Raw genomic sequence first — 24,955 nt, 5'->3', positions numbered from 1 at the left:
TGAAGAATTGATAAAGAGCCATCAAGTCTTCAGCTGCAGATCATTAGTCTGTAGCTAACTCAAGTCGTTAAGAAGCGAAAGTGTGACCTACCTTATGGCTGTTTCCTGCCCCACATGAAATGAGTTGTCTGGTCTCAGGGGGTTTCTCTGTGAGTACGTCGTCACTTCACTAAAAAACATAAATTGTGGCACCCAAAGGAACCCTGGTTGGGAATCTCCTTGAGGAGGCCAGGAGCTGAAGGCAGGCTGTTAGTGTAAGGGCATGTGGGATGGAGAAGGTTTGTTCTCCCTCTCCTTCTGTTACATCTTTTTTATGGACATGAGTAAATCCGGGAGGTTCCATCCAGGATTTCATAAGCACTAAATTCTCACGTACAGGTATTTTAAGAGGGGGTGTATGTATGTGTTTCTATGAATGAGTGAGAATGTTTTTCTGGATGGTAGTTTTATAGAAATAATTTTCACTTCAAATAGAGCTTTGGAGTGTTTTAAGCCTCAAGACATTTTTTTTTTTTGGTCATAACTTATGGCTAGGTTGTGGAGAGAGATACAGGCAGTCAGTTTTGGAGCTGGAGTTAGAAACCACACTTCCAACCACGCAGTCCTGGGCAAATCTTTGTCCCAGTAACATGAAACCAATTTAATTTCTCTTTGTTTTGAGTTAGTTATGCACATGACCTGGCATAAATGAACCCTTTTTTAAAAAACTAAAAACAGCTCACCTATTGTTTGAAGCTGGTTGCACTAAATTTGCAGTGGCTTCCGTGTTATATTATGGTTTATTTGTACTGCAGTAACATCTAAGGCCTGCTAGCAAGACAGTGGTCTTGCTGTACTATGTGCAAATTAAACCTAAAGTAGGAAACAGTATGCATCCCTCAGAGCTCCCAAACTGAAAATATGGCAAGGACCAGGAAATTATTATTGTCCTTAATTTACAAATGAGGGGCTGACTGGCAGAGTTTAGATGACTCGTTCAGAGTCATGGAGACAACCAGTAGCAAAGAGGGAATTCAGCCTAGAATTCCTCTAAGTCCCGTGCCTTACCCACAGCCATGGCCACACTCTTTTATTTTATGTGAAAATCAACAAAACGGACTCATGGGCCTTGTCTGATTGTGTCTGAAATCACAACCTGTCTCAAGGCTCTTCCCAGCATTTAGATCACAAGCCCTATTTTCCAGCGTTAATAACATGGCTGTGAAAATAAGAAAGGGGGAAAAAAGCGCTCCAGGATCACACTTGGTAATTTTAACTGCTGTTAATATAATGTACCCACTAATGCTATCACACTTCAGCATTTAGATAGTTCAAGGCTATTAGGAAAATTGATAATTCACCATAGTAATCTGTTACTTTCCAGGCTTGCAATCACCGTTCCACGGGGGTGGGTGGGGGGCACAGTGTGGCATTTGTTATTTCTTCTTCTGGTGGCATTTGTCTCATGCTGACTTTTTTGATATGGTGGTTTGTCTCTTGCCAGTAACTTTTGGGGGTATTTTGAGTGTCATTTGAAGTTTAGTTGGGGGGAAAGGCCAGATTTTATCTGAGAGTGAAATGTGGTAAAAGAAGAATTAACCGAGGCTGTCGCATTTGCTGAGTATTCTCCTCCAGCCTGTTCTCTTCTAATGGAAACGCATCAAAACTGTTTGTTTTTTTCTTTTCTTTTCTGTATTTTTTTAAGGAATCGCTTTGACTCAGATTGTGTGAGATGAATCATAACCCACTTTCTCATCTGAGATGTGAAAAAAAAAAAATTTCCAACTCTGCTGTCAATGTCAGCATAATCAATACAGTGTTTCTTGGTGGTGCAAAGAGGTAGAGGAGGATCAAAAGAATGAAAAGAATCAAAAGTAGCCGAACTTTCCTGCTGCTTTTAGTGAGTTGCGCTGTTTTCATGTCTGCAAACGCACCTTGCTGTTCATCATGTCATCTTGGACGTGAATACAGCTTTCACGTCTCTGGCTACAACTCAAGGTCACAACCGGTGCTCAAAAGTCAGGAGACTGTCATTGCAAACTGGCAGGCAGATCACGAGAAGCCAGCCCTGGCAGACATTTGGGATGCTACCAGCAGCCCAGAATAAACCTATTTTGACTTGTGAAACTTGCTGTTAAGATGTCACCTGCCTGGACTGTGCCAGCACAGATTTTGTCAGCTGATTAGGAGAGAGTGGCAAAGCACCGTGCCTGTCCCATGGCCCTGCCTGTGCCAGGCCTGCTGAGGGAACTTCAATAGCAAGAGCATCACTATTGAGGGTGAGACAACATCTGATACCTCGTCACCAGCTTTCATTTATGAACTTGCTCATTTGCATTTATTTTTTCTTTTTTTTTCTGGTGTGTCTGCCAGGGCATACAGAGATGTAGAAATACTTGCCTCTAGTAGTGAACCCCTGAGAAACTATGTTCACAGCACCAGGGTCAAAAGGGGACAGCACAGGTAGGTGTATGGGTTTTAACAGTCAACAAAATTAATCTCCACATTAAGCAAAGTGGTTCAGTAGAACACCTTGGCAGTAACAGACACCTCTGTAAAGAGTTTAGAGGTGTGGATGCAACCATCTTGCAAAGCGTACGACACTGTCCACAGCTAAAGACAGGCAGCTGGACTTGGAATGCGAATGATTTTCTCTCATGGGTCCTTCCAAATTATTGTCCCAGCCACACTAAACTATTTGTTCAAAGCTGTGAATTAGGCTATATTCGGTTAGCAGCAGCGTTCAGCTTTAATGTACAATTTCCTCAACAAATTCTGGTTCCAGACAACATCTTGTGAGGTTGATAACTTACTATCTACTATGCATGTGTTCTGACTCTGTCTGTGCTCTCAGGGGCAGACTGGGCAGATGATGTGCAGCATTTTATGTGAGTGCGATTTGGAAGTAGGGAAAGTTTGGGGGGAGGGGTTGGTTGGTTTTGTTGTCTTTTAAAATTAAAAAAAAATGAAAAAAACCCAGCTTTTTAAATGTCACTATTTCCTCATTATCTGCTTGACCTGAAAGACAAGTGGATTCAGCTGCTGGCTTCCAAAAAACCTGCAGAAAGCCCGAAATCTTTCACCTTGACTTTTCTCTTGTGTTGATGAATGGCTGGGACATGACAATGCTGACTTCCCACCTCTTTTTAACGCAGGGATTGTTTGAGATCACATGAGCTGAGGAATTCTGACTGAGCTTTCCTAGAAGGAGACATTTGGAAAGGACGCTGATGTGGGTCATTTATGCTTTTCAGAAGACTATCACGTGCAGTCAGGTCTTCTGGACAGGAAAGTCCTGGCAATCATCATTGCCAATGTGGAGCTAATTCTGCTCATGTGTTCTCATTGTCATCTCCATGAGCTGGGCAGCTGCTTCTCATTTCTATCCCGTGGCTGACATTAGTGAGAATCCTAAAATGCCTATATGTTTGTGTGTGTGCACGTATATATAGTGCAGGATGCTGCACTGACTCTGGATTCTACTGGAGTTCCCTTCTTTCTCATTCTCCATCTCAACACCTCGCATCAACTGATCCAGCTTTCGATGCCTGCATGGTGTTGTGAAGTGTGACTGTCTCCAGGGTTGACAAATCCAATGTGTGTGTTTGGAGGAGGGAGAAAGGGGAGGGAGGACAGGACTGGGGAGGATGTGACTACAATAAAAGTGGAATGTTTGAGTGAGAGATTTTTAAATATTCCATCATTTATCTGTATATGTCTAAAAACACTGGCTTCTTCTAAAGATAAAGTGGCAAAGCACAGACTTCAGTGTGCCATACTTGTGTAATTCCGTCAGGCCACTACTACTTTATACAACCTACAACCATAACCTCTTATTCTATGTATACTCAATTTACATGAGTATGAGTAAAGAGTAGAGGAGTGAAAAAGGGATGTTGCTTATGGTTAGAATTATTTCCAATGTTTTTTCACAGGTATCATTCAAAAGGTGAATAAAGTGGAACATGTGTACTGCAGATGTGCACAGCTGATGCATTGCCATCTGTATGGCATCCCTCCTTCAGAAAGGCAGCTGAGGAAAGCCAGAAAGGCCGTGTCAATTATGTGGCCAGTTCCTAGTGAAAGCTTGTCATTTACAGTCTTTCACTCTCTTTCTGCACTGCTTTCTCTATACTGAGTGAGGAATGGAAACTGCTCTGTTTGCTCAAGCAGGGGAGAGACACGTTCTTTCAGGTCTAGAGGGCTGAGGCAAAAAACTGCGCAGATAACACAAGTTTCAGGGTCTCAACAGGAGAGTCAGAGACAGGCGTCTGAAAAGAGGCCACCCTCAAGCTTAGAGCAGAGGGCCATTGCTGTTGTGGGGTTGCAGCTCTGTGCCCTGAGCAAGCCCTGGTCTTGCCATGTTCATAAGTAAGGGCTTTGTTTGTGAGGCCCATTGATCTAAGTGTGGCTTGGTCTTTTAAACAAAAACAATACTTCATAGAAAGACAGTTAGTCTTGGGATCTTGGTGTTTTTTTCTGTTATTTCTTTGCTCTGATTATAGCAGGGCATTGGGTGAGGAGCCATAACTAAGCTGTTTCAGGTCTGCCAGGCTTGGCTTCCTGTATTTTGTAGAATTGCAAGGTGTTCACACACAGTCTCACTGCCTAGTGCCCTTTGCAGAACAACGTACTTTTATTCAGGAGGGAAGGGAAGAAGCTGACCTGTGGCCTCGGGTCTCTTGTGAATGACCAAAGTCTTGAGACTATGAATAACAGCTGTTAGGCAGCAAGTAGGAATGGTGTGCATCCAAAAAACATCTGATTACAAGAGCTGTTCTGGCCTAGGCAAATTGCAGCTGTTCAGAAGAATAAGTAACATTTTACGAGATGATATTTTGGAGCATAGTCTAATTGTGACACATAGAGGGTCACATCTCAATAGGTGTGTGTTGACTAGGAGGTGCTTGAGCTGACATCAGCTTGGCTAGAGGTCTGGCTGACTAAATATAGCCTAAGCTCTCAGGAGATCCGTGTGTGCAGTGGCTTCATGCTTGTCCTCTGGGGACAGGAGAGAACAAAACAATATGCAGCGGAAATAACACTGTAAAATGAGATATTCATGTTGTTTCCCCAGGCAAGTGTTTTACTAATTTTGTGTCCCTCTTAGTTAGCAATATCCCATGGTGACCCTTAGTACCTCAGACAGGGCTCATCTGCAGAAAAAGAAGTTAAAAAATATTTGGTCTATGGTTTCCAAAATGCTAGTCTCTCTCTCTCTCTCTCTCTCTCTCTCTGTCTCGTTACGGAGAAGTTGCTTTGACTTTCTTATGAAGCAGTACCGGGATTCAGACTGTTTCCAGGTGTCCTAATGTTTGTACATGGATGTGAAGCTTAACTCAAATGCTTCTGGAGTCACTTGGTCTAGAATATGGGCTGGAGGCTTCCCAGGAGCTGCATAATGCATATTATTTCACAGGTCCTCATCTGTGCAGAAGCTGAAAAGGGGATGCTTAGAGCAGTGCAAAGCAATGAAAGATATTTCCAAAATGTTTGGAGTCTCCAGTATTTACATTGGATCTCATGGTGCTGCAATTCTCTGTTTTGGATGCTCATTTTTGCAAGGTGTAGCCTTTCACTGGGACGAAAATCTCCCACATGGTTTCCTGTGCTAGGGTATGAATAATAGCTTCCTCGATCTACCCATCACATCTGACTTTGTCAACATAACAAAGTTGCATCATTCTAGGTGCAAATGGAAACCAACTGACATAAACCAGCATTGCCTTTCCGGGATTGGTCATATAAATTCAAAAGTACCTGAAGCTGACTTAGTTTTACATCAGTTAAAATCAGGCTTGGAATAAACTGAAATGAGTATTTGTAAACGTACCTCAGATCTAAATTTGGAGGTCTAGTGGATTGCAAATGATTCTGTTATCACATGTAAATAAGTTCATCAGTTTTTCCTACTGTCATGCCAATGTGTTTAACGAGGATTAAATATAATTACTGTCTTCACAGTAAACTCCCATGTATGTAAGAAACCAGTAAAGAGCACCCTGAAAGTTCAGAGCTCAACGATTTGCCAACCTTCTTCATATGGAAACTGCCGTCACTGGTTCGGGATGTTGAGGAGGTTTTTCAACACCAAGTTTTTGGCAAACACTTACAATCCCTGATGATGATAGCCTTTTCTAGTGCCCACTCAAGGACATTGAACTGGCAGGACTCATCGTGACCTCTGGATATCGGATCGGTGCTTTCTGATTGGTTCAGCCCTGTCACGAGGAGGGAAAGCTTTTGGGGTTTCAGTTTCCATCGGAGCAAGATTCTTAGGTCAAGAATTGTGTGAATAATTCAGGAGACAGAGATTGGTGCCCTTCGCATGGAAACCAATTTAGAAAGAACCTTCCATCTTACAAATGTGATGAGTAATGCTTTGAGCGCGCCTTTGTAGATGCTGATCAACATCAGAGCCTCTTCATGGAGGACTTCAGGTTAAATGTCAGGACAATCTGTATCATGATAAATATGGATCAGAACCTACATTTCCCATGGCTCCTGCTGTTAGTCAACAGGCCTTAGAGTTTAAACCACCACCTCAAACAAAGCAGTCTTCAGGCCCCTAAAGAGCTTAGCTTAGCTTCATGGTGTGAGGTTTTTTTAACTTTTTATTATTTTTAAGCCTTTCTAATTATGAATCAAAAGCTGTAGGATGTGTGAGAGTGACACATGCAATTGTGCAGATGGGTTTTCCACATACTTTCTTTAAATAAAATAATATTTTTTATAAATATATATCTTATATTTTGCACTAATTCACTTCTAATGGAGGCCAAGCAAAAAAAAAAAAAAAGTCTCCTTTTCCATCTAGCTCTGAGAATGTGACAAATAAGAATAATGATCTGTGGATACTTGGTATAGTACTGCTCCATCATGGACTCCAGATATGCAGCATGTGCCACAGGAAGATCATTTTGAAAATAGTTTAGAGAGTTATCAGTATTACTTTCCATCTACTTCAGCCAGTAAATGCCGGCCCCATGACCCAAAGGATGAGTAGAATTGTAATTATTGCATAATTACATTAGCATAATTAATATGGTGTCACCAAAATCAAATTTTATTTTAAAAGTACTTTTGCTTTCACTACCAATGTTGCATTTTAAGGTTATGACATTTCTAGTCATCCTGTGTAGAAACAAACGTTGCACGTCCCCTCCAGAATGGGAGTGCCTCTCCATCCCAGGTTGTAAAGCTCCTGTTACTTGTCCAAGAGAGTAAACAAACATTGGACCTTGCACCTGGCTGGAAAAGTCCCAGATTTTGGGGCAAAGAAGGAAACCTCTGTCCAGTAGGTTGCTTTAATGAGAAAAAAACAGAGTTAGTTGGTTCCAGCTGCTGAGAAATTTGGAGTGATGGAATTCAGTGCAAGGGATGGTGGATGGTTGGCGTGGAGGTGAGGCGGTTTCCAGTGCCTGATGGATGTGATTTATGGCAGGGCTGCTGTCAACACGCAGACAGCGCGTGTTTCAAAACAGCAAGGAAGCTTTGGGCTGGTGCCGGATTGTGAAAGGCAGGGTTTTCAAAAGACCTTAAATAAATGAGGTGCTGGTTGAAATTTGGTGGGACATCTTCCTATAACGCAGTCAGACACCTTTGAAAACCCCAGGCCTCAAAGCTATTGGGGATGTGAGAGCTGCCATTTGTTCAGGACTCTACTCTTTGTGGGATCCAGCCTTTCTCCACCCTTTTTCTTTTTTCTTTTTTTTTCACATTTGGCAGGGGGAAGACAGGTTCCCTCCCTGTTTCTTGCTTTTTGTCAGACGTTTTTCCCCAGGCAGGCATGCAGGAGGCGTGCCTGGTTGGTAGGCCAGAGCCATTGGCACGGGAAACATCTCTGACTCAAAACTTTGCCATTACTCAGGCATTTTTACCTTCTCCGCTGAACAGAGCCTTTGGTAAAAATCACCTCATGCCACCACCCTCCCAGTGATGCAGTGAGGCAGAGACAAGCTGCCGAATACCAGCTGGAGCATAGCCAGGCTATGGAAGAGTGAATTGAGTCATTCATGCCCAGCAGCGGATGTGATTTTTGGCTGGGCTTGAGTCTGGTGAACATACTGATGGCGCCTGTCCTGGTCTTATGAAATGGGTTGGCTGGGCTGGGGGACAGAAGTGGTTTGAAGTGCCCTTGCGCAACATGGAAGCTGTTGGAGGTGAAAGTCTTTGGGAAAGAAGACGATGTTTGCTCTGTCTTTCCTCAGCACCTAACACTGCAGGGACTCGACCCGTCGCTTGGGCTCCTCGGGATGCTTTCGTGCTGCAATCCTAACTGTAGTCCTTTGGGAACGCAATAAAAGGCAATTAATTTTTTGACCTAGACAAAAAGGCTGCAATCTACATCAGAGTGAGTCTCAGCTAGTCCCTTCTGACCACGCCCTTGGTTCAGCTCTTCAGAAAGCAAGTGCTAAGGAGAATTTGATCTACGTTTAAGGCATGCTTGCAGTGAGTAGCAGCGTGAGCTCGTGGGCAGCCAGTCTCTGGTCCTCCCCACCTGGAGGAGTGGGTGGCAGGAGATGCACAAGCCGTTGCGTAACAAACACCAAGCATCTGAAGAGGAGACCAGCTCGTCTGGCCTCCAGATCTGCTCTGCTTTGCAGCCACCGCTTGCGCATGGGGTCGGGTGCAGCAGCCCCTGGAACTACCCTCCACTGCTCTACCAGCAAGTCCAATCTCTTGAGTCAGTGGGCGAGCAGGCTGGGACAGCATGCTCAGAGAGACACCTGCGAGGGGGCCAAGGCGGGCTGGGGAGAGCTGCCCCCATGTAGCCACTGGCCGGGGCTTCTGCTACTGGCCCTCCCAGTAATTGCAAGGTATTTTGTTGTGGCTTTCCAAAAGAGGATCCTGAAATCTGGCGCAGCATTACAGAATGAGCCCAGTAGGCCAGGGGATCGCTCAGGAAATTCCCCCCTGCCCATGGCCTCTGATGAGGGGTGGGAAGAGGAGTGATTTCTGCCTCCTGTCCTGCCTTCTTTTCCTTGCAGGAGGTTCAGACAAGCACAGTTGCTCACCTTGTGTGCTGTCATATATTTTGGTCCTTCCACTGTCCAGGGTTTATCATGCAACGTGACTTTGCAAGTGTAAGTGCAAAGGGACCTGGCTCAGTGGTTGTTGCTGTTTAGATCACCAGAACTGCCAAAATTTGTTTGATTCTGGTTGTTCTGCCAGCAACAGTTTCCCTCACTAAGGTCCTTCCCAGGGGGGGCAAAACCCCACAGTATCAGCTTTGAGATGAGTTTCCCAGAGAGAGGTTTCTTGCCTGCCCCATTAGGACTTGGCTGATACCCTCACCTTCGCTCCCTCACTGGGGTTTTAGTGAAGAGCTGCTGAGGTTGTTCCCTGGGTGCCATGTAACAGTAAGGTCTCACTGAAAAATAAGATTTTGAAATTAGTGATGTGTTCCAAAGAGAAGAGTCATCTGTTTTAAAAAGTCTCATTTTCCTATGAAAGTAAAATAAAAAAAAAAAAAAGCTTTCTCAGCTTTTGAAAGCACAGGAAAGCCCCACTTTCTCACAGCTTTGACAATTTTTTTTCATTTTTATTTCAGGAAAAAAGTAAGGAGGGAAATGAGAGGCAGGTTTTTTCATAAAATCATAGAATGATTTGGGTTGGAAGGGACCTTAAAAATCATCTAGTTCTAACCCCTTTGCCATGGGCAGGGACACCTTCCCTAGATCAGGTTGCTCGAAGCCCCATCCAGTCTGGCCTTGAACACTGCCAGGGATGGAGCAATGTCTCTTGCTTTTTTAACTTTCTATGTGGGATCAGTTTCCCGTGAAGGAAAGGAGTGATGGGTGCAGGAAGGTGGGGGAAATTTGTGAAAAACTGAAATTTTTTTAATTATTTTTTTTTTAGCAAATGAAATGATCACATTCCTTACTTAGTTAAGTGTTTGTCAGCTGGGGTTTTTGGTGCAAATCAGTGCTTTGAAAGTCTCGCCCCCAAGCACAAACATCTTTTTAATTAAAAAAACAAACAAACAAACAAACAAAAAAAAAAACAAAATTATGAAATGTTACTTCTTTCCATCCAACTCTTGGTTTGGCAACTTAAAAGTCCTCTTCTTTATCATATCCATGCCTAGTGTTAATCCCAGGCTAGGAGCAGCAGTGAAGAGAAGCAGGTAGCAAGGAGCACCCAGGAAGCAGCATGGGATATGGCACCCTGGTTATGGCATTGGAGAGCCGGGGGGAGGCAGGGGCTGGAGGAGGAATTGCTGTTGCTTCCAGAAACAGCATCCCATGCACCGGCTGAGAGCGCCTGGTAAAGCTACACAAACAACTCGCTCCTGTGTTTCCTGGGCTGGGGCTCTTCAGTGGCTATACAACTGTAGTCTCTGACATCTGGCAACTTTCATCCACATTAAAGGAAACATTTATAAAGGAAATACGGTACATTTTACTCTGTCACTTGCATTTCCTTGATCGATCAGCAAAGGGAGGAGCGTTTCCTCTCTCGTGCTCTTTTTTTTCACTGCCTTTCTTTTGTCTCCAGATGTTACTGAGGCTCTATTTCAACCCGTTTGCACATGGTAAAACATGTGCCAAAAAGTTGACACAATGTAACAAAAAAGAAAACAAAACCAAACCAAAGAGGGAAGCATGCTGCAAAAAAGTATCTGGGACCTTAACTATTGTAGAGCATCACTGACCCCCACTGGGCTGGGACACTCACTGCATACCGCCCAAGTTGGGGAACTGGTACCTCATGGATGTGTTGGGCACACGGTCGGATCACCATTTGCCTACATTGCAAGGTGCCTTGTCTGGGGAGGGAGGGGAAGCAGCTTTGCTTTAGGCTTCACATGGATCCACACTTCAGAAGCTTCCCATACAACTGATGTAGACCAAACCAAGCCCATATGTGTTCTTTAGGTCTATCGTGAGTAGAGTAAAAAGGCATTGGCTTAGATTGCTGCGAGGGACGTTTTAGTTGGATGGGAAGAAAAGCTTGCTAGTGGTAAGGTTAGGTACTCACTGAAATTTTTTGCCCAAGTTGTTGGTGAAATCTCCATTGCTGGAGGTTCTTAGGAACAGGTTAAACAAGTATCTGTCAAGAATAATGTAGAGAGAGTTGATCCTGCCTTTGAGGCAGTCAGATAGTTTCCATGACCTCTCAAGATCCTGTTCAACTTGAATTTTTATAGCTTTGTGGGAAAATCAGGAGTGCTTCTCCCCAAACCTTTATTTTGTGGCAGTGATTCACTGTGGTTGCAATTATTCAGGAAGGTACCTCTACTATGTTGGTAAGCACTTCTTGTAATCTGCTTTGTATCAGAAGTGAGTTAAATTGTATCTTCTGTCCCAGGGACTTGAGGAGAGGGTGATGTAGATGTGTAAGGGACAGAGACCATCATTACATGGATGTTGAAGGAAACACAAGCCTTTCTTCCTATCTCATTAAACAGAGGACAGCAGCAGAGGCACACAACTCTTCCTGCTCCGTTGCTACATGGCTCAGCCAGCCTGCTGGAGAGTGACAGTGTGGCCTGCACAGGGAGCATGTTCCTCTTGCCAGGGAGGGGATTCCAGCAGGGCTAGTGCTGGGAGCTCCTTCTGAAATGGAGGAGTTTTTGTGCTGCAAGCCTGTCTCACCATCAAACCTTTTCAGAGATGGTCTTGTGGTTAAAGAGACTAGACTGGGATTGAGAAGATGTGGTTTTAGTTCCTGGCGCTGTCACAAACTCCTTGTGTGACCCTCAGCAAGTTATTTAACCTGTTGGGTTCTCAAGTTTCCCACCTGCATGTTGAGTGTCCTAACAGTCCTCTGCCTTCCTGGGGTGTTGGAAAACTTCACCATGAGGGCTAGAACTGGCCGGGATAGTAACCTTGTGGTGAGTAGCATGGAGAAGTGTTCAAAAAGGTATAGTAAAGTGTTAGCAGCGTGAGCCTGCACAGTTGCAGTGCATTTACTGTGTGGAGTGAAATGAGACCCCCAGGGCATACTGGGAATGTGTCAGGTTTGCAGCCAAGCAAAGTGAGAATATGAAGTTGTATTGTGGTTGGAGGAAAGAGATGCAAACAACAGGAGAGTGCAGTTACTGCTGGATAAGCACAGTACGAATGACAAGGAGGTCACTGAGGGGACCTGTACATCTGGAGTACAAGTGCAACATGGTTAAAGCAGAATAATCAGGATACAGTAATTAAATCATGGCCTTGGATTTAATTTATGAAGTGTTACAGGCACACGTTGCAGCATGAAGCTCTATTCACTGTGAAAGATTGTGTGTTCTGACGTCTGCTGAAGAAGAGGGAATTAAGATTGATCTGTCTCATGTCCAAAGGCTGTATAAGACAATTGATGCATACAGCCTGCTACTGTCAAATGGAGAAACTTCAAGCTTGGATCCTGGCACAATAAACCATTGCCAAGGGCTTCCCACTCAGTGAGAAGTCTGAGTTCAAAAGCAAATGAGAGGGTAGGTAAGGAAGGCAAAGATAAGATGAGAAAAATACCATAGTTTCCTACAAAACTCACAAATTACCTTTGGGTTTCCCTTCATGCTATTGTTGCAGTGCCCTGAGTGCCAAAGTGTTGGAATAACTCCAGGACAAATATGATCAACACATCTTTCCCTAACATAATCACAGTCAGACACATACCTCCCATACTCCATGGGAAGGGAATAAACCCTCTTCTATGGATCAGAGATTCTCATTTTATTCCCTTTGAACAAACCAAGGAACCCAGAACCTGTTGGGTGCTTATGAGTTACAGGATCTCTGCCATTGAGACGAGACTTGATGAAGGTGTACTAGCAGTTAAGGTCTGCTGTTATCCTAGTGGATGAACCTCTGCTCCATTATCCCTTTAAAATGGAATAATTGTGCCTGTCTGACACAGGTGCCCCGAAGAATCCCATGTGCTCGGGAAATGCTTGAAAAACCTTGGATAAAAGTCACTAGGAAAGAGGAGGGAGAGAGGGGAAAACCTTGTTACATTGTTGACTTACGGTCAACGTTGTCCTCGAAATGCTGTTTTGTCATCAATATTTCTTCATTAGGAATAATGATTTTTCCACATTTACTGCCAGCTGATTCAAAGCTGTCCAAAAGCAGAATGTGTCATGAATCTCTAAAATGCATTCGCTGGCGAACTCTAAGCAGAGATGATTAGAAAAATAACGCAGCGGAAATACTGGGTGTCTTGAGGCTGCCAGGGGAACTTTTAGCGAGATATTTTGTTCAATATATTTACATATTTTTGAAATGTTCTTAGCACACTTTTGCAAAGGCAGGATGCTGTATTTCTTCAGTTCTTTCTTGCAGAGCGTATCAGGGCTGCAGTGAGAATCGGGGAATGCACTTAGCTGATCAAGGGAAATTGTGTAATTGATAGGCACCGAGGATATGACCTTGTGGTATATTCCCACAGTACTGTTAGGTGGGAAGCAGTTTTTTCCATCATGCAGAAGTTTTTGAGATATCAACCTTTTTTTTCCCCCACATTTCAGCAAATGCAGAACCTTCCTACTTTGATGCTTTTATCAGAAAATTATCCCCTATCTCCTCTCTACATAGAATGCATGTTTTGAATTCGTGAGTTTAAGCCTTTTGCAGGGAGAAGGTTTGCACATTTTCTCTCTGCTTTCTTTACTCTTAGCATCTGTAGTTATTGCCTGAATTGTCTGTTAGGCACTGTACATCACATAGCAAGAGACAGTTTGGGCCCTCAACAGCTAAGTGGGTATGACAGACAAATAATGCTGCAGCCTAAAAGAGGCTAATGCGGTCCTTGGATGTACAAACAGGAACATCTCAAGCTAGCTGGATGGAGTTACATTACCTCTGTGTTTGGCTTCAGTGTGATTGCTATCAGAATATTATGCCATAAGCATTAGTATGGCATGTACCTATTCCATCATCTCTCTTCAGTGGTAGATGTTTGTCTGATTGGCAGACATTCTTAATCTGACATTTAAAAGTGACTCATGTCCCAGATAAGGTTGGACATCCCGTATCTAATTCCTCATCTCCAGATCACGCCCAGACTCTGGCCAAATCTTAAGAATCTTGCTGAGTAACAGCTCAGATTATGGTCTTTCCTATTCATCTTCACAGATAAAACCTCCATCCAAGCTCCAGTGACCTTGAATTTCTGCAACAGCCTTTTCTAAAAATGGGGTTTCTCCCTGTTCATGCTCAACTAGAATGCAGCTGCAGAAATCACTCCCTAGCTTGTAACTTAGGCCAGATCTTTCCTGCCTCTTAATCTCTCCTCTGGTTTCATTTCTGCATCATATCAAACAGAAACTTCTTGTCTTTACTTGCATGGCCTGTAATGACCTCTTCCCACCCTTTTTTTCCTCTAGTATTCTCCAGTGACATATCAACTCATCCTTCCTGTCTGCAGGTGTCTATGTTCAATCTTCAAGCACTGACGTTCTCTTTTGTACTGTCTTTGTCCTTTCCTCAGAAGCATCCCATTAAACTTCCCTCAAACTCCCTCCGGATCCTCTTTCAAATTCTTCCTTAACCTTTTCCTTTGCTGGGCTGTCTACAGACTCCTTGTCAATAGCAAAACATTTAGAGCGCTGAGACCACAATTTTCCTTGCTGACCGGTTTTGTCTGATTGCTTCTTTGTGTTTCCTATCTATACTCAGTTGTTACTGCTTGTATTAGGTTATAAACTTCTGCAGTCAGGCCCTTCTTTGTATTCCATGTCTGTCCAATACTCGGCACGATGGAGCTGTTCCACAATCTGAGCAGCCAGGATCTGTGGTGGTATAAGCAAAAAACATGTAATAATAGTAATGAAATAGTAAGAAGTTAGAACGTGCCGTCACGAGCAATATGAGCTCCTCTCCTCCCTTCCTCCTCTTTGTTCAGATTTGCAATATTTATTTTTTTTTTTATACAACAGAAGACAGTAAATGAGGAGGTTTCAGAATCAAGTAGCTGATGCTTCCTTTCAGCTGCTGAAGTGTTTCCCTGTGATCCACTCAGTAACGATGGCATTTCCAGCAGCTTCCGAAGGGAAGCCTCTGTGGGCAGCTCTATATGTCCACCCATGGTAAGGCCAACATACGGCAGCCAGGCTAGGCTGAAGGAATGTCACAGCCAAGGTTATGAACCTCTTTCGTGCAAAATTAGAGGACTCCAGTCTCCAGGCTTGCTGCCAGCATATCACCTTCTAGTTTGCTGAAATGATCTTGGAAAAGGACCTAAAAAGGGCTGAAGGGGCAAAAGAAGAATGTTGAAATGACATAGTTTCATCTTTATGCAGTTTAGTACTAATTTTGTCCTTTGTCTTTAAGCTGCCTTTTAAGTGCTGTTTGTCTCTGTGGGAAGCAAATGGGTCACGTTGTTCTGTGTTTCTACTGTAATATGCTGCCTGCTATTTTTCTCTTAGATTATTTGTGTAATCTTTTTTGTGCAATCTGTTTGTTCTTGAGTCTTGCAAGCTTTGCCTTTGCTACTTCTTTCCCAATAAGCGGTGCAACTTGTTCTGTATTCACTCATGGGTATTCTGCACACAACGGACTGGGTTGTTTCAACTAGTGTGAAAATAGTAAAATGGGGAACATGTGTGGGCACTTAATTGTGGTGAGTCTGACCACAAATACCTTCGCTGTTGGTAATTGGCACACAGGAAAAGCAGACCTTTGTTTTGTTTGTATCAGACATAATGATAGATACATTGTTTTTAGTGGGGTTTTTCTGGTTTTCTAAGGAAATGAGGCTTGTGCAATGGCACTGCCTGTGTGCATGTGCCTGTCTGTCAGTTCCTCTCGCACCAATAATGCTTGAAACTAACAGCCATTTTCAACCAAATTTGATCGACGTGCAGGAGTCGAGGGAAGAGACCTGGTTTTACACAAGTCTTGTGAGTTCCCAGGTCACACCAAAGTCTGCAGAAGATGCAGCCTCTAACAGCCGCATCACTGCAATCCCTATCGGTCGCACATTTGCCCGCGTGCCTTTACGTGGATCCAGCCAGCTAACTAAGCTCCCAAATTTGAATATTTTGGCTTACTTGCTTTTACCCTTCAGGCGAGTGAGTCAGTTGGGGGTGGTGCTAGGCACAGAGCTTGTGTTTTGATTCTCACTGGAGTGCCCATGTCTCATGAAAAACATGGTTTGCTCCAGGCCACAGTGTTACAATTTGCATATAAACTTATGAAAAAGGAAGCTTTCTTAAGCTTTCCTGTGCGAGAGTTTACAGGAGCTTTTCTGTCTGTGTACATATTAGCAGAAGCTGGACTTCTCGTAATTGTAGATAGGTTAAGTCTGTCACTGCCTGAATGGGAATCTTCTGTGGAAAAACCCAGAAAGAGGAAGGAAGCCTAAGGAAATACCAACTTCAAGGGGAGAAGCTGGCCAGGACTTCTGTTGTGCCGCTCTTTGGTTTGTACCTGGCTACCAGCAGTGTAGTTGGGGAATGCCTCGGAGCTGGAGCCGTGCAGGAATGTAGCCTCAGGGCACCTTTGGGAGGCAGAGAAAATGTATGTCTTTATGCCCTTTTCTCAAAGAGAGGACGGGAGATACAAAGGCACCGAGTAATTTGCTAGAGATTACAAGAGTATTTGAGTTAGGAAACAGACCCAGGTCTCCTAACACAAGAAGTATAGCCAGAAGTATGTTCTACTTAAAGACAGCTTCTCCAGCAAATTGAGAGATGCCTTGGTCAAAGAGGAAGATAAATGTTGAAGAGCTGCTGAAGAGCTGGCTAAATTATGAATGTGAGAAGAGGAGGAGGGGAAGAAAAGATTCCCACATGTTCTGCTCAGATGTTAACAAAGAAAGCTGAGAAGTGTTTGCATAGACACTACATTATTCCGTGTCCAAATGCCTCGTAAAAATAATACCGGATGATCACAGAATGGCACACCAGGGAAAATAAATTCTTCAGCAGAATATTCCCTCTGGAAAAACACTGTGTAAAGTAATACACTAATGGCTTTCAATTTCATGTTTTATATATAGAGATATTAACTGCTCCCCAGACATTTCTTCTTATTATATCCCAGCTACATGAACAGTTTGGAGAAAGCTCTGGAGCACGCTCGGTCTTGTCCGCACACAGGACCAAGCAGTGCTCTCCTGTTCTATGTGCAGCTCCTGTGGAGTATACAGTAGGTTTCTTCTGCCTCCCTCACAGAGCAGTATTCCTCCTGTGGTTCTCTCCAGTGGGAATTTTTTTTTCTTCTTCCTAGTCCTCATGGTTTTTTCCATTCTTCCCCCATGCTCTGTAGCCTCACCACCATGCTGGGAACCCTGCATTCCTTCTTTGCTCATAAAAAAGGAGTCCTCACAAGAAGCGTTACAGTAGAGTGATTAAAGCACAACATTGTCAATCAAAATGCTAATAAAAATGCTAAAGAGAGTTAAGTATAAAAACAACATTATTAATTCCTTTTTGGGGAGTTTCCAGGCTTGTCTGGATTTATCTGGTGACTTCTCTCTCCACATTGCTCAGACTGGGAGCTGTTTGAGTCAGGAACTCTCTGTCCTGTTTAATGCCAACTATGGTTATACCATTGTAGCAAATCAGAATGATCTGGGTTCTTTTCCAAGCTTTCCCAATATATCTCAGATGTGTATATATATCATCCTGCCACGTCCTGAGGGATCCAAAAGTAGCTTACATGCTTTGTTCCCTGGATGTAGCCTATTGGAGTCTGGGACAGGCAGGAAAGAAGTCGTGAGTGTGAGGATATTGATGTTGCACTGCGTAAGGACAGCAGCCCTGCTGTTGGAATGATGAGGTGTGTCCAAAACTTTAGGAAGTTTTGCAGTACTTCTTTGAAAAGGCCCATAAACACAGACCGTGGTGTGAGAGAACATCGTATTGTTTCTGGATTATTTAATTATTATTAGGAACATGTTATTTCTATACTCGCTCAGGAGTAATTCTATTATGAATTCAGACTGCCTTCTTGCTTGCACCTCAGCTCTTGCTTCCCTTCCCCTCCTTCCCACCCTCAGCAACCACCTAGAGAACCTTGAAGAAGTGCAGGGTCCCAAGACTGGGAACACCACAGTTAGTCTCAAACTGCAGAATATTGTTTTGAGTGGGACAAAGTCCCAGACTGTAGTTGCATTGTTTCCTTTGTTGGGGCTCTTCTGCAGAGAGTGGCTGAGGTTGTCCTAAAAACCTTCCATGACTCTGTACATTAATTATTTTCAACACTGATTCCTGAGTAGAGACATCAGACTTGAATAGGCTATTGCCTTTTTCTAGAACTGAAATGAATGGCAGAGGAAGATTGCAAAGGTATGCCTTCTACCCACCCTCTTCCATCATCTCTGCACCGCAGTCTTCCATAGGAAAATGTATTTTCCATGATCAAAGAAACCTCTTTCTCTGAAATCTTGTCTTCACTTTAAATCTGTCTGTGACATAACATTTTCAACAACAATCTGAGCAAGACAGCAAGCCTTTTGTATGTGTGCATGTGTGTGTACAGCTTTTTGTGTGTTACATGTTTGTATGTGGCATTAGGGACCTTTTTCAGAAACAGACAGAGCTCATAGGGCTTGTCTTTACTTAGAGTCCTTACTAGCAGCTTCTGATACACCTTTCTTGAAGGATGGTAAGAATAAAGTATCCACACATCAGTTTCTTGAGAGATAGTTTATGTGCTTTAAATAGACACAATATCACAGAATCATGGAATACCAGTTTGGAAGGAACCTCAAGAATCATCTGGACCAACTTTTCTTGGCAAAAGCATGGTCTAGACACGATGGCCTAGCACACTGTCAGCTGAATCTTAGAAGTGTCCAGTGTTGGGGAATCTGTCACTTCCCTGGGGAGATTATTCCAATAGCTGATTGTTCTCATCATGAAAAGTTTTCCTTGTGTCCAATCTAAATCTTCCCAGGAGTAACTTGTACCCATTAGCCCTCATCTTTTCCAGGTGACTTCTTGTAAAAAAAAGGGGTCTCCATCTTCTTTGTAGCCACCCTTTAAATACTGGAAATGGTGATAAGCTCTCCCCTAAGCCTTCTTTTCTCAAGGCTGAAGAAATCCAGTTCTCTCAGCCTTTCCTCCTATGGCAGGCTTCCCAGTCCTTGGATCATCTTTGTGGCCCTTCTCTGGACCCTCTCCAGCCCGTCCACATCTTTTTTCTATAGCAGGGACCAAAACTGAGCACAGTGTTCCAGGTGTGGGCTTACAAGCACTGAGTAGAGTGGGATAGTGACTTCTTTATCTCTGCTGGTGATGCCCTGTTGATGCAACCCAGCATCCTCTTGGCCTTCTTTGCCACAGCAGCACACCGTTCGCTCACATTGAGCTTGTTGTCCGCCAGGACCCCCAGGTCCCTTTCCACAGAGCTGCTCCCCAGCTAGGTAGATCCCAGCCTGTGCTGCACTCCTGGATTATGTTTTCCTAGGTGCAAGACCTTACGCTGATCCTTGCAGAACTTTGTACGGTTCTTGTTAGCCCACTCTTCCAGGTCTTCCTGCAGGGTGGCTCTCCCTTCTGAAGTGTCCACTTCCCCACTCAGTTCGGTATCAGCAAACTTCATCAGGGTGCTCTTGAACCCAGCATCCAGATCACTTATGAAGATATTAAACAGCCCAATATGGATCCCTGGGGGACCTGACTTGTGACAGGTTGCTGGTTTGAAAAGGGGCCATTGTCCACCACCCTGTGGGTGCAGCCTGTCACCTTAATCCATATTAATCTTTAAACAGAAAAAAAAAAAGTCATTTTTCCATGTAAGAGATGATATTGCACTCTTTGTAGTCACTCAGTCTTTAGCTACTACTTTTTATTTAAAACATCAACTAGCTCAGCATCAGCACATTAGCACAAGGATTGATACTGCTGTACTGGCAAAAGCGTAAAAAGTGAAATCCTTTTGCCAGTATAATTGGCTGTATTGAGGGAACTGGTTTAAGCTGCACAAGCAAAAACTACTCTTTAAATGGTAACAATTGCGCTCCCACCAGGCAGCTTTACGAGGCATCCTACTATAAAATCCTTTCCTGTGGAGGCAAGGCTTTAGGCACAGGTTTATCCCATCTAACTGAGGAGCTGAGGATGACTGTGTAGCTGGCTTATCTATCTAAACCATAGCTGAATGGTTTGCACCTGGGGCTCAGACTCCTTATAGTGATCGACCATCACTGGTTAGCAGCAGTAGAACTGATATCAGTGCAGTGAGCCAGTTGCAAGCCCTTCTAGATCTTTTCAAATGGGCCACCACCAGAGTGCCTTGCAGTGGCACTGGATCTTTTCTAGCAGTGGCGTAAATTGCTCTTCTGTTGACTGAGCTGCTGTGTCCTCCTTACCTGCTATGCAGTAGAGATGTGTGGGAGGACCTTCTTTGTAGCTGAGACCAGGAGCTTGCTTTGACTCATGTCTTTTCCCTTTGGTGACAGGCCGCTGTGCCCGCTGTGGGGAGAATGTTGTTGGGGAAGGCACTGGCTGCACAGCCATGGATCAGGTCTTCCACGTGGAGTGCTTCACCTGCATGATGTGCAACAACAAGCTGAGGGGACAGCCTTTCTACGCAGTGGAGAAGAAAGCCTACTGTGAACCCTGCTATATTGTAAGTGACCATTCTTGTTTGCACCATGATTTTAATGTACATATGTTGGAAACAGATTTCTTTCATTGCTGTATGGTTGCCTTACAGTTAAAGCCTGACAATCCCACAGCAGTGCTGCAGACATCAGTTTTTCCATGGTCTTCAGAAGAACTCTGATCTTTTCAGTTTCCTGAGGGAATTTTGTTTCCTGATCTAACCTGTCTCTGAAATGAAGTGGCCAAGTGGTTTTTTTTTGTGATTATTTCAGCTCTGCAAGGAGCAGACTGTGCAGTGATTTTTGAGCAGTAGTGTTGCTCTTAGAAGCTTTCTGTGTTGAGAAACCTGATATTAAAACACTTACAGACTGTGGTGCCCAGTAAGATTAAGGAGGTGGGATGCAAGATGGCACTAAAACTTTTAAAATCAAGACCTTTGTATTACTTGATGGAAGTCCGTCTGTTGAGCTAAGGGGCTTTGGATTGGCCATCTTTTGAAGCTTACCTTACCCTAAAATTTCAGTGTGTCTCCAACAAGCTCTTAAAGCAGTTAACGCTTGCTCTGAGGAGCTGCACCTTTTCAGAGCCTGCCATAGAGCTGGTTGGAACCACTTAATACAGTTGTAAATTAAAGAAACTTTGCATGTCATGCCTAAGGCCTTATCTTGGTGTGACATTAGTATACAGTATATAGGGATAATCCTTGTAATTTAGAACAAGAAAAGCACTAAAACATTCTTCAGTAAACATCCATAGGTCTCTCTATCTAAACCTCCAATTCAGAGTTCTTTTTATAAACACTGAACCTGAGACCCTTCCAGAATTCAATTTGCACTTCTGAAAGTAAAAATTGATGCTTTTCATGACGTTTCTGGAATTCCAATAATAATTAAAGCAATAACCTGTATTTCTGAAAATGTCATCAATATCTCATTATTCCTACTGTTTCTGCAGATCCTTTCTGGTGGGATTATTGCTGAAATATTGAATATGAAAAGGGAAGATTCTGTCTTATTTACAATGGCAGCAATATATGGGCCTTGTTAATTGGCTTTTAAAAACTAAATTATCTTTTGATAGAATATGTGCCTTTTAAACCATTTCCATTTTTGTTTGCACTAAAGTGATTGCACCATAGAAAACTTAAGGTGAATTTCAAGGCAAGTTTGACCACATGCAAAGCACTGTAGATTTTAGGAAGGTACACCCATAATATGATTGGAGCAACTTTATGTAACTGAAATTAAACATTTCATTGACTTCAGGCTGGAATTGACTTCATCTGCTTGCAGATTGATACTTTTCCTCTTTTTTAAATCAAGCATGCTTCTTCACCACTCATCTGCTTTAGTTTGGGAAAACATCTGCATTAGCCACTGTAGTAATAGTTTAAGATTATTTAATCCCATTACTTATACACTTCATTAGCCTGAGTGAATTTCTGGCAAGGGTTCAGTAAACTTCCTACATTGGGAGATAAAAGGATAAAAAAGGAAAGGGAGAAGGATTCTGTTCCTCGTTTTCTTTCAAATTTATCTTCTATCTGCTTAAAGGATGAAGGAATGATAATTGCTTGGTTGCATCTGCGTTTGTACGTTCTGTGATATGGCTTTGCAGCTCTGAGTACAGAGGAAAGAGTAAATGTTTAATGGCTTTTTTTTATATAACCAGAAGGGGCCTTTAAATGTTTATCCATGCAGTCCACAAAAACCTGGTTATGGACTTAACCCAAAACACGTCTGGATCCATCTGCTGCTGTGCATGCAGGGGAAAGGATGGCCGTACGTATGGGGCTATGTATGCAGAACTGGACAGCTGGTACCGTCAGCGAGTTCCATTTGGAAAGCAGGAATCTGGCAATCTGATGCAGCAAAGGAGGTGGGGGAGGGGGAACCCACCCAATCATACATTAAACTCTTAAATGTGGAAGAAACATGTGTTGGGAGCCTAAGTCTCTATACCCTTCAGAAAGCTCAGGATTCTGTTGTGCCAAAAGCCCGATCTGCAAGGGATCTAGGCAGCTGCCATGCTATTGGCTTTAGGCCTGACAAATTTGTCATAGAGTGTATGTCTCATTGATTTTTTTCAATGAAATGAGGCCTGCATTGGCTTCAGTAGGATGATGAGTGCCTAAGTACACTCGGGGTCTGAGCTAGGCTTGCAAGTTTTTCTTGCAAATGAATTTGTGCCTCAGCAATTTAAAGGCCCCCATCTGAATGCTTTTGCCTTTAGATGTGTGATGTGGTCATACTGAGGTCATTGAGAGTTAATGACCTGCTTAAAATCTAGCCTGTGCTTAAGGATTTTGCTGAATTGTGGCCTCTGACTTTTTTTTTTGGAGCTTCCCCAAGTCGTATTATCAGAAAATATCTTGGACGCTTTGAGCCCTAGTTCTGTAGAAAATCAATGGGACTGAAGATTCCTGTGGACCTGAATTCCCATGAAAGGTGGAGCCTGTGTGACTAGCCCAAGATTGCACAGCTAATCCATGGCTGTGGCCAGATGAGAAAACAGGATTCTCAGCTGGTATAAATCTGAGTAATTCAATGAAGCTTGTTTACAAGTGCCGTTGACACGCTGGAAGGGAGGGATGCCATCCAGAGGGACCTTGACAGGCTGGAGAAGTGGGCCCGTACCAACCTCATGAAGTTTAACCAGGCCAAATGCAAGGTCCTACATCTGGGTCGTGGCAATCCCAGGCATAAATACAGACTGGGTGGTGATTGGATCGAGAGCAGCCCTGAGGAGAAGGACTTGGGAGTACTGGTGGACGAGAAGCTCAATATGAGCCGGCAATGTGCTCTTGCGGCCCAGAAGGCCAACCGCGTCCTGGGCTGCATCAAGAGGAGTGTGGCCAGCAGGTCGAGGGAGGTGATTCTCCCCCTCTACTCTGCCCTCGTGAGACCTCACTTAGAGTACTGCGTCCAGTTCTGGAGCCCCCAACATAAGAAGGACATGGACCAGTTGGAGAGGGTCCAGAGGAGGGCCACGAAGATGATAAGAGGGCTGGAGCACCTTTCCTATGAGGACAGGCTGAAAGAGTTGGGGCTGTTCAGCCTGGAGAAGAGGAGGCTCCGGGGTGACCTTATAGCGGTCTTCCAGTACCTCAAGGGGGCCTACAGGAAAGATGGGGAGAGGCTGTTCAGGAGGGCCAGTTATGACAGGACAAGGGGTAATGGTTTTAAAATAGAGGGAGGTAGGTTCAGGTTGGATATTAGGAAAAAATTTTTTACTATGAGAGTGGTAGAACACTGGAACAGGTTGCCCAGAGAGGTGGTGGATGCTCCATCCCTGGAGACGTTCAAGGCCAGGTTGGACAAGGCCCTGAGCAACCTGATCTAGTTGGAGATATCCCTGTTCCTTGCAGGGGGGTTGGACTAGATGACCTTTGAAGGTCCCTTCCAGCCCTAACCATTCTATGATTCTATGATTCTATGATTCTACAAGCCTGCCTAATTCACACTGATTTCCAGCATGCATCTCCGTTTCCCCAAGTCCAAAACTCTTGATCTATTATACAAGCCATTAGGCCAAGCTGCTTCATTTATAGAAAGAAAATGAACTATAATATTTGCCTGCTCATGATATATAAATTCTTTGGGGTTTTTAATAATTCCCTTGTGTGATTTGTGGCCTTATGTGCATCAAAACTATGCACAAAAATAAAAATGCACATTTTTCAGCAGTTAGAATTGGCTAATCTTCTAAGTTTATTATGAGTCTCTTAGTTGTGGTGGAGTGCAGCCATAATTAAGATTACTGCGAAGAGCTGTATTTAATTACTGGTTAGTCAATACCAAGCCTAAATAGCCTGCAGAAGAATTGGGGTTTTTTTGGTTTTGTTTCTGGTTTTACTTATCAGTGACCCAGTTAAGACGAAATTAACATCTAAGGAGATCAATTACCTGTTTAAAAAAAAAATATGTTTTTCCTAATGGGAATTTGAGTACTAATTTCTTCTGCACAAAAATCTTCCCCCCTTCAAAGCCAGTCACTATCATTTCCTGTTACATCTTATGAATGCAGTGAGTTCTGTTGCCAATGAGTTTGCTGGTTTTGCTCTCCTTTGCATCCAAGGATTCTTTCATTATTGATGTTATTTCTAAAAGAGTACCAGTCTTCTCCATTAAGACGCTTCTGCTGAACTAAAAGCAACTGCAAAAAATAAAGTGTTAATAGGAGACAGATGTCTCCTAGTCATTGCAACAGTCAAGTAACATCTGAAATATCATGATAGGCTTTCCAGTGTAACCAGCATACTGCTGTACACGTGGTGAATGCTGTGTCTGCAGTATGTTATCAGTATACATTTCCCCTCCCTTACAGGGCAGATTACTGACTAAAAACATTTGGTTTGCTTCCTCTAAGTAGTTGAAGAGATTTTAGTGCTGGACTCAGTGCAGAGAAAAGGATAAGAGTAATATCAATGGAACTGTTGTTATAAAAGATTGAAGAGCAAGATGTTAGAGCAGTGCCAGCTGTCTGCTT

The 24,955-nt window shown here is 43.4% G+C and overlaps 1 protein-coding gene across 1 annotated transcript in view; it reads left to right on the top strand.

Annotated features, from left to right (window-relative positions):
- Positions 1-24,955, top strand: part of LPP (LIM domain containing preferred translocation partner in lipoma) — a 348,054-nt gene that overhangs the window by 280,103 nt on the left and 42,996 nt on the right. Inside the window, exon 10 of the mRNA XM_086618391.1 lies at positions 20,323-20,492. Coding sequence (XP_086474517.1) covers positions 20,323-20,492 — 170 coding nt within the window. The remainder of the gene's footprint in view (positions 1-20,322; positions 20,493-24,955) is intronic.

Source organism: Tauraco erythrolophus, chromosome 11 (genome assembly GCF_009769465.1).
Source record: "Tauraco erythrolophus isolate bTauEry1 chromosome 11, bTauEry1.pri, whole genome shotgun sequence".
NCBI classification, from domain to species: Eukaryota; Metazoa; Chordata; class Aves; order Musophagiformes; family Musophagidae; genus Tauraco; species Tauraco erythrolophus.
Note: the sequence above shows the minus strand (reverse complement) of the source record. Positions and strands in the feature narration are given on the sequence as shown.